At 43.6% G+C, this 9,279-nt stretch overlaps 1 protein-coding gene across 6 annotated transcripts in view; it reads right to left on the bottom strand.

Moving 5' to 3' along the window:
* The window catches only part of UBE3C (ubiquitin protein ligase E3C), a 59,848-nt gene extending 56,590 nt beyond the window's left edge, over positions 1–3,258 (bottom strand). For 2 of the 6 annotated variants that reach the window (XR_014943651.1, XR_014943650.1), the window contains exon 1: positions 2,756–3,257. Coding sequence is in view for 4 of the 6 variants with exons in the window: in XM_085540666.1 (XP_085396792.1) it covers positions 2,756–2,821 (66 nt within the window). In the remaining 2 variants the exon portion in view is untranslated. Of the gene's footprint in view, positions 1–2,755 lie in introns of all 6 variants that reach the window. The other 4 variants (XM_085540667.1, XM_015852830.3, XM_085540666.1 and 1 more) reach the window with 3 other exon arrangements.
* Between the last annotated feature and the right edge of the window lie 6,021 nt (positions 3,259–9,279).

A 9,279-nucleotide genomic window follows, 5' to 3' on the forward strand; every position in this document is an offset into this window, starting at 1 on the left:
TGACAATCTGACAATTGACCTCCTCAAACTAATATATCTATTAACTTTAATCTGCCTTAAGTCTTTATAAATTTATAATCACATTGGGACTGGAAGTTTTCTAACTGCCACCACAAGTCCCATCTTAGACACAGCAATACTTGGATCATTGTACATATGCTGGTAGAACTCAGGTGTCAGAAGGCCTAAGGAAGTCTTGGTACATCTCCACTACAGAAGTAAATGGCAATGTCAGGTGGGCTGCCAGCATATGTGACCCAAGACCAACAAGGTTACCAGCTGTGGCTGTAGTTATTATTAGCCAAACCTCTCCTTTACCAGTCAGGTTTGCTGATGGTTTATGTCGGTGTAGTTATACCCACATCAGAACAACACTGCTGGCATGTGAAGTGCTGACAGACCGACTCCACACACTGCAGTGCCTGGCTTCGTGCTCGTGTTCTGCTAAATACAGAATCACAGAATTGTAGGGGTTGGAAGGGAGACTCTAGAGATCATCGAGTCCAACCCCCCTGCCAAAGCAGGCTCCCTACACCATGTCACACAGCTAGGTGTCCAGGCAGGTCTTGAATATCTCCAGAGAAAGAGACTCCACCTCCTCCCTGGGCAGCCTGTTTTAGTGCTCCGTCACCCTCACTGTAAAGAAGTTCACTCTGAAGTACATTCATACGGATCTTCCTATGCTGTACTTTCATCCCATTACCCCCAGTCCTATCCCCACGCACTACTGAAAAGAGACCAGTCTCGCCACTATGGCTCCCACTCCTCAGGTATTTATAAACCTGGATCAGGTCCCCTCTCAGCCTTCTTTTCTCAAGGCTAAATAGACCCAGTTCCCTAAGTCTCTCCTCATAGGGGAGATGCTCCAGGCCCTTCACCATCTTTGTGGCCCTCTGCTGGACTCTTTCCAAGAGATCCCTGTCTTTTTTGTACTGGGGAGCCCAGAACTGGACACAATATTCCAGATGAGGCCTCACCAGGGCAGAGTAGAGGGGGAGGATCACCTCCTTCGACCTGCTGGACACGCTCTTTTTAATACACCCCAGTATGCCATTGGCTTTTTTGGCTACAAGGGTGCACTGCTGGCTCATGGTCAATCTGTCATCCACCAGGACGCCCAGGTCCCTCTCAGCAGAGCTCCTCTCCAGCAGGTCTTCCCCCAGCCTGTACTGGTGCATGCAATTATTTCTACCCAGGTGCAAGACTCTACACTTGCTTTTGTCAAAATACAGCTATCCAGGTGCAACAAAATGTGGGAAAGTTCCCCAAATCAAACTATTCTCAGCACTAAGCAGCCAGCATACAAGCCTACAGGTAAAAGGAAACGTGATCACAAACAGCCTAGGACATGAGACAAGAGACACAGACCACGCTCCACTGTAGTGTGTTCACATAGATGTGCACATAAACTGCACTTTCAAGTCATTAACACTGCACAGGTTCTGAAAACCAGCAGCTGTTCAGGATGGCCAGAGCTGCAACTGAGTGTTTTGCCTTGATGCAGCACAAGCATCCCATATAGTGCAGTAATGCCCTGCAATCTATACACCGCTCAGTGTAAAGCTGATTGATTGGGAAATATTACCCTTTATTGGACTGAGTGAAGTTTATACAACAGTTTCAGTTTCCATTTCCTTCCTTGTATAATATTCACTCTGGTAAATCTGTACCTGCAGAAAGTCAGCACATACAACTAATATGTATAACAAGAAATTCTGTTGAATTTCCATGAAGAAATCAGTAGGTTTAACAAAGGATGTATCAACTGTTTATTTTCAGAAGAGGAAACATGCTCTATAAGTAATGCTATTAGCAAGTTGATGCTAAAAGCTGCCAAGTTCCCAAAGCTTATTGTCAAGGGCCAGGGCATGTTCTGCCAATTCCTACTTCAACCAGGCAACATTGATGGTATTTATGATTCATGTAATGCAACTGTAGGTGGTCTAATGAACAGAACTGCCTTCAGATGAGATGATTCAGGTGAGAAGCTGCACTTCAATGCCATTCTGTTGAACATTCTCGGTACTAAAAGATGTGAGATGCCTGAAGAAAACTCTGTCATGACTTTAATGTCACACACTTAAGTATTCTGTTACCTTCCAAACTTACTGCCAAACCCTACAAGAGAACTGAACTCGCTTATAGTGCACAGTAACAACAGCTTTTGTTGCTCCCATGAAGATTAAAATAACACTGAAAACAGTAAAGAGATGTAACAATGATAACACAGGGAACTAGTATTGTAGCAGTGCATTAGAGTGTCCCTGACACATCAGGCCTTTCTCTCTCACTCCTTGCGCCCAACCATTCAGCTGGGACAAGGCAGTCAAACCAAAATAAACCACTCTGCTTCTTCTCCATCCATAAAAGCCAGCAGCCATCAAACTGCTGCTGTATGGAAACCTGAGAGAGCAAAGCTCCAGCTGCAGCGACCTGACAAGCTCCAGCCGTGCGGGTGAAGCCTTCCCCAGCAACATGCGCTGACCTGGGCCGTGTTAAGGCCGCTGCCCCGGCTCTGGGCCCATATGAGCCTGGGAGGGGGAAGAGTGGTGTGAAGGGAAGGGAAATAAATAAGAGAAAAGAGGCAGGGAGATAAACGCATCATCAGGAAGGGAGGATTTGGGCTCCGTGGTAGACCTTAGTCATAGCTGCTCCCATTTTATTATTTTTTTTTAAAGGCCCAACGGTAAAAATAACAACAGAGGACAAGCCAAGCGGACGTAAACACGGAGACAAGACAAGAGGCGTCTCTTACCTTCCTACTCGCTCCTCCAAGAGACACCTTGGGCCTTGTTTTGAAATCGCCTTCAAAGCTGAACATGTTTACAGCTTATCCCATCTAGAGAGGAGCCCGGCCCGGAGCGGACACCGCCACCAGCGCCGAGCGGAGGGATCTCCAAGAGATCTCCAAGGGATCTCCAAGGGATCTCCAAGAGATCTCCAAGGGATCTCCAAGGGATCTCCACGGCCCCGGGGAGCCGCTCCCCCCCAGGCTGGCACCCCGCAGCCGGCGAACCCCGCGCCGCTCCCCCCCCCGTCCCCTCTCCCCGCCCCGCGGCCTTCTCTCCCCCGGTCGCCCCCCTCCTGACCGGCTCCGCGGCTGCGCGTAGTGGGAGGGAGAATAAGGAGGAGGGAAGGAGAGGAGGAGGGGGCTGGCGGGGCTGCTTTACTTGCACTTGGGGGAGCAGCCGGCGGTTGAGAGAAGATGGCCGCCGCCTGCAGCTTCCCACGCGCGCTCCCGACGACAGGAGCGTGCGCGCACCGCCCGCAACCGATGGGGCCGCGCCGCCCCTCAGTTCCCTAAGATGGGATGGAGAAGCCTGGAGCTGCTGAAGGGAACTTGCTCCCAGGAGGGGAGTAAACTCTTGGAAAGGGCTGATAATAGCAGGACACGGGGAAATGGTTTTAAGTTGAAAGAGGGAAGATTTGGGTTGGATGTTAGGGGGAAGTTCTTCACTAGGAGAGTGGTTAGGCCCTGGAACAGGCTGCCCAGGGAGGCTGTGGATGCCCCGTCCTTGGAGGTGTTCAAGACCAGGTTGGACGGGGCCCTGGGCAACCTGATCTAGTAAAGGTGTATGTTTGGTGGCCCTGCCAGGCAGGGGGTTGGAACTGCATGATCCTTGAGGTCCCTTCCAACCCGGGTCATTCTGTGAAACACCAGTACTTCTAAATTCATCCGTCCTTTCTGTAGAATGAGCTTGTGGCTGCTGTTACCCCCATTGCAAAGTCGAAGTCTGAAAACTCACCAGAGAAACAGTCCTGAGTGAGTGGGGCTGGGGCCTCACCAGGCCGGCAGCTGTCACCTCATATCAGCACACCTTGGGGTGAAACTACACCCCAGGCTCTTTATGTCACATTCCTCAGCCCGACCAACTGCCATTTCTTGGTGTCCTTTCAGACACAGACGTGATAGGGATGAAGGCAATAACAAAAAGCATTTATTCACTCTGCAGCTATGAGGTGTTAAGTGAATCTATGTGCTCCACTCCCGCTTTCATTTCCTTTAGTGGAAATGTGAGTTCTCACATTGCTGCATCCCAAGTAATGGCAAGGATCCGTGAGGTAAGGCTGTGTGGAAATCCAGGCCTGCATCAGTCTCCAAGCTAAGAAACAATTCATTGATATTTCTTCTAATTTTGATGATTTCAAAGCATCTAGATTTTAACATATCAGTCTTTTAATGGCACAAGTGCTTGGCAAGGCTGTATATGAGCTGTGCTTTTCCTGAGATAACAGTTTCGGTATGAGCAAGTCTGGCCTATAAATACTGTTTACTGGTGCAGCTGAGGTTTAGAGCGTTGTGAAATACCGTGTCAAGTGTTGATTCACAGTTGAAACACGCTGTATTGCTGATGTAATGTCACACCACTGCTGGGCAGTTTGGCACCAAGAAAATGGAATACTCTACATAAGGAGGGTTTCTGTACAATGGATCTGGGACTAATACACGTCTGGCAGGGACCAGCTTCAATGTTAGAAAGCCACAAGATCCTTTGCTGACCCAGGATGCTCCCTGCTGAAGAAGCAGCTGGTAACTGACCCAACTGATGGATGTTTGCCTGAGGAATGATTTGTGCGTGCCCCTAGAGGCCACACTAGGTGTCATTTTATTAAACAAGGATAACTTAAGGATAAACTGAGGTTTTGTATTTTGAATACAGTGAATTTAAGGAGGCATACAGGAAACTAAACCTGTTTTCTCTTTTAATTTAGTGCAAAATATATGTTTATATACCAGTGGAGAAGACAGGTGAGTAGACAGAAAACTCTTCTTCAAGATGTCAGTGCGGGGACTGCTTTCATATTCTCAGGGAGCATCAAGAGCAAGGTTCCTTGAAGATGAGTGGGCGCAGGTTTGACCCAAGGACAGGCAATGCCCTCGCCATGCCAGGACATAATCTTACAGGATTCAAAATAGCAGGCAGAACCCAATCAGTGGTTACAGAATCCACTGGCAGCCTCAGACATGGTGAGAGGGAGAGTCCAGAATGCCCAACCACAAGTAGCCGGAAACAAGAGATGGGCCCAAGGTTCATCCTAGAAACAGAATTGGAGACAGCTCTCCTGGGCTGTTCCTGGGGCAAGGAGTGAGTGGGACTTCCAGCTGAAGCTGATCAGGACAATTAAGTCCTCTTAGTGCATTCAGAGCATTGACAAACAAATACCTCAGATGGATGCCTGTGTTAACATCCACATGCCTCTCCTGCTGCAATGAAGTTAGCTTCATGTGCAGTTTCCCATCTTTCCCATTTCCTTTCTTATTGCACATTCCATGAGGCTTTTTTTTTTTTCCTTCTTACAGTTTTATGACCTTTGATTGTTCCTTTTCCTCTTTGCATGTATATGCACACATTGCTTCCAGGTACTACTTGCCTGCAGAAGTCCAGTTGTTCACCAGACGGCAAACTGTTAAAAATCTTCTGTTACTCAAAATTGTCTTAATTCCTCTGAGCCTTATTGATCTTTTCTGCCTCTTATTTGAAAGCAGGTATTTGGGCTATTCAGTTTGAATATGTGAGAATCACTGATGACAAGTTCCCTTTCTTCCATTTTCCTCATCCTTTCTTTCCATTTTCAAGTTCCCTTTTCTTCTTCAGTGTTGTTGGATTTGTTAACCCTCACCATGATCTAAGAATCACTTTCTCTAAGTACATACATACATACAAAATATCTCTAAATAATATATCTCTAACTATATAATGCTCTAAAGCACCTTTCATGCATCTGTATTTAGTGCAGTGTAGATAAGTCACTGCAACTGAGGAACTTCAGTATCTAAAGTATCTTCTGGTGTCTAAAATATCTTTCAGTATTGAAAGGGAGAAAGAAGGAGGCCTGGCTCTTTAGCAGGGTCTGTTGTGACTGGACAAGGGGAAATAGTTTCAAAGTAAAATGAAAGATACAGACTGGATGCAAGGAAAGAGCTTTTTACAGTTAGGGCAGTGATACACTGGAACATGTTGCACAGAGAGGTGGTAGATGCTCCATCCTTGAAGACATTAATAGTAGGGCTGGATGAGGCGCTAAGCATCTGAACAAGCTGTAGTTGTCCCTGTTCATTGTAGGGGGGTAGGGGCATGGCCATAGCAGAACAAGAAGTCCCACTCCACTTACTTTGTTTCTCATTACACATTCCCATCCTCTGTCTCACGAACATACCCTAGATGAACTACACAAGCAGAAAAATACTCTTTCCTCCCTCTTATTACTTTTTTTTTAATAGTTTTGCTATTACAACCCTGAACTGGTCAACATGAGACAAGCTAAGGTCCACTAGGAGGTGGTGATGAATGAAGCAGGCTGAACTGCATGGCAGTTTTCTAAACTTGTGCCTTTGAGCTTACTGCACTGAAAAAATAGGATTGCACCATGTACTACCATTCCTGCTGTAGCGTAGATGGAGCGTTCCTGGAGCATAGATGTCCAATGACAGAAATCTGTGGTTACATCATTAAAATCTAAACCATAATATGTATGTCCAGTGACCCAATCTCAGCATATTTCACAGCTCCTCTGGGATGTCATCAAGTTTTGCCTATCTATTGCTTTTTTGCTTGAAGATGGGGGTCAGAGAATGAAACACTGATAAACATTATGCCTAAACTGAAGTCAGATTAAGTTCTGGCCCTGGTATGGAGTAGCTATGAAAGTAACTTCTGTTTAATGCATGGCGTAGAAATGAAAGCAGCAACACACACACAACAGTTGTGTTTGTTGAAAAATAAGGGCAAAGTGCAATTCGGTTCTCATCAGAAAGAACTTTTTCTGAAGATTCTGTCGCAGGCTGAAGAGAATCACGGGCCTAAGAATAAAAAGTACAGGAAAAATTGTGTGGTTTGTATCTGGCTGTTTTAAGATCATAGCTCCTTATTCTCTCTTGTCTTTTTCTCTTTTCTCTATGCATGACTTGGAGCAAAGATCTCTCCTAAACGTAGTTTGTTGACTCCTTGGTACTGAGCAGCAGTAAACCAGGAATGATCGTTTAATGGTGAGCAGTATTGAAAAGGAAAAAAGGATGATTTCCCAATGATTACAAAGGCCTTCAGTTTATGTTGTGAATAGAGGCACATTCTGTCTCTGTGAGGAAGGCATTTTCTCATTTTTATAAATTTTTTATATACTAAAAAAGAAGCCCTAAAAACCAAATATTGTGCATGTGGTTTTTACCCATTGGATGAGCACCATTCTTCACCTACAAGAGTTTTTTACTGTCAAACTAGTACCCAAATCACTTAACTTCCAATGAACTGTCAGTCCAGCTCTATTCTGTACCATTATTCCTGTTGGTATAATCCTTATTTAAGGTAAGCAATCAAGAGCGTATTTGGCAATTGCTCAGTATCACAGGATACGATGGCCAAACTGTCACCATCTTACCATTACTTTCCATTCCCTCTGCAATTATAATAAAGTGTCCTAAACTTTTATGCTGACTTGCTGAACTCAGATGAAAATCTATGCGTGCTATATTTCTTTCCAAGATGCAGAAACATTCTTTGCGAGAGTGCATAATAAATGAAGAGTAAATAAGTTAGAAATACTTTAATTTACAGGAGATGAGGCTTGAGAATATTCCAAATGCTATGATAGGCCAATATCTGATTTCTAGAAATACTTTAATAAGGTTTGCTACTTATAAGGATTGATAGTGGGGCATAATTTATTTATTTTTTTAATTTATTTACTCTGGGTAAAACACTGAAAATTAAATCTCTTCTATCAGAGAAGATACTGGCAAGAATGTAAGGTAAAAAGCACTTCACTTAAGCACTTCCTTTAGTTAAACTGAGTGCCAACAGACACTGCCAAGGAATGAAGACATTTTATTTAAAATTACACTGGCAAGAGACCATCAAATTATCCTTAACATTTTCATTAAATTGAGATACAGATATAGTTAGGGTAGTAAATCTTTTCAGTACAAGGAGTTTATTCCTGAGCCAAGGCCAGATTCAGCAGTAATTGCAGGAACTATTAAGACCTAAAGCCTCATCTACATTACCAAAACAACTGTTCAAGGCTTTAGCCCAGTTTTGAAAGATGGACCAGATCCATCCTGTTCTACAAAACTAATCAGATCAGCGAACTACAGCAACGCATTTGGAGTCCGGTCTGAGGTGATTGTTTCATGTTTCGTTGCCTTGACTTGAGCAGATTTGGGGGTTTCCATTAGAGGTCTGTGAATACCTCTAGGTTGCTTGCAATTCGTGCTCCCAGGGCTCTAAAACAATCAGACCATTGGTACCTTTCACAATACTGACACCTTATTCCTCTGCAGGAATGTCTAACTAAAGATACTGAGGAACCTCATATCCATAGTTTCCAATATCTTAGAAAAAAACAAAAAAACAAAAAAACCATCCAAACCTGTTATTACCCTGTGGTTTCAGCTCTGTTACAGGATATACATAGCAAAATTCCCCCTCAGAGATTCCTACATTTGATTCACAGCCTTTGATTGAACAAGATCATTTCTTTTAGGCATCCAGTTCTAAGTAGTGTGGGGATTAGGGCTTATTATACTTTTATAGCTGTAATTGAGTGCCATTTTATGTTACTTGGCAAGTGTTAGTTATCCATAAATCCTAGTTTGTTTTCTGGATTTAAAAATTGTAAACACACTTAATTCCAATACTAGTGCTGCAAAGATATTCAGCTAAATAATAAAGTAAAGATTAGGATGCTCTCTCCCTAGTCTGCCTAAAAACTCGAGTATTAATTTATTTTAATAGAAATGGAGTGTCCATAATCCTTACATGTTTCGAAAACCCAATTACAAAGAGTAACTGCCAAAGAGTGAGTACGAATGTAACTTCATACTTACCTTTGTTATCTTTGGCTCACCTTTAATACACCTAAAGGCTTTCCCTATATATAAGCACTGTAAAAATTACCACTGTAAGCAAATTCCAACATGCTGATTTTATGCTGACAGAAACATGTACACATATCTAACTGTTGTCAAAATATGTTCCACTTCATTTCCTATTTAAATTGTTTGGAGTATTTTCACCCTCCCTTGGTGCCCATGTAAACAAGAGCCTTATCTAAGTGAAATCATTCATGTGAATGGAAGAAAACCAGACCAATTTAGTTCTTTAGTTTAAGTTACGTGGACTTCCTTCTGATCCAGTGAAAAGCACACACATACATGCAAATATGGATATAGATCTATATGGAAGTGCTTTCTAGCAAAGTCTCACAGAAGAAGAATTTGAAGAGGTCCTTCATAAAAAATTACCCATAATTGAAAACTTTAAGGGATTTGAATGTCTGAAG

This window comes from Coturnix japonica, chromosome 2, assembly GCF_054131305.1.
Source record: "Coturnix japonica strain WE chromosome 2, WE-NBRP24, whole genome shotgun sequence".
Classification (NCBI taxonomy): Eukaryota; Metazoa; Chordata; class Aves; order Galliformes; family Phasianidae; genus Coturnix; species Coturnix japonica.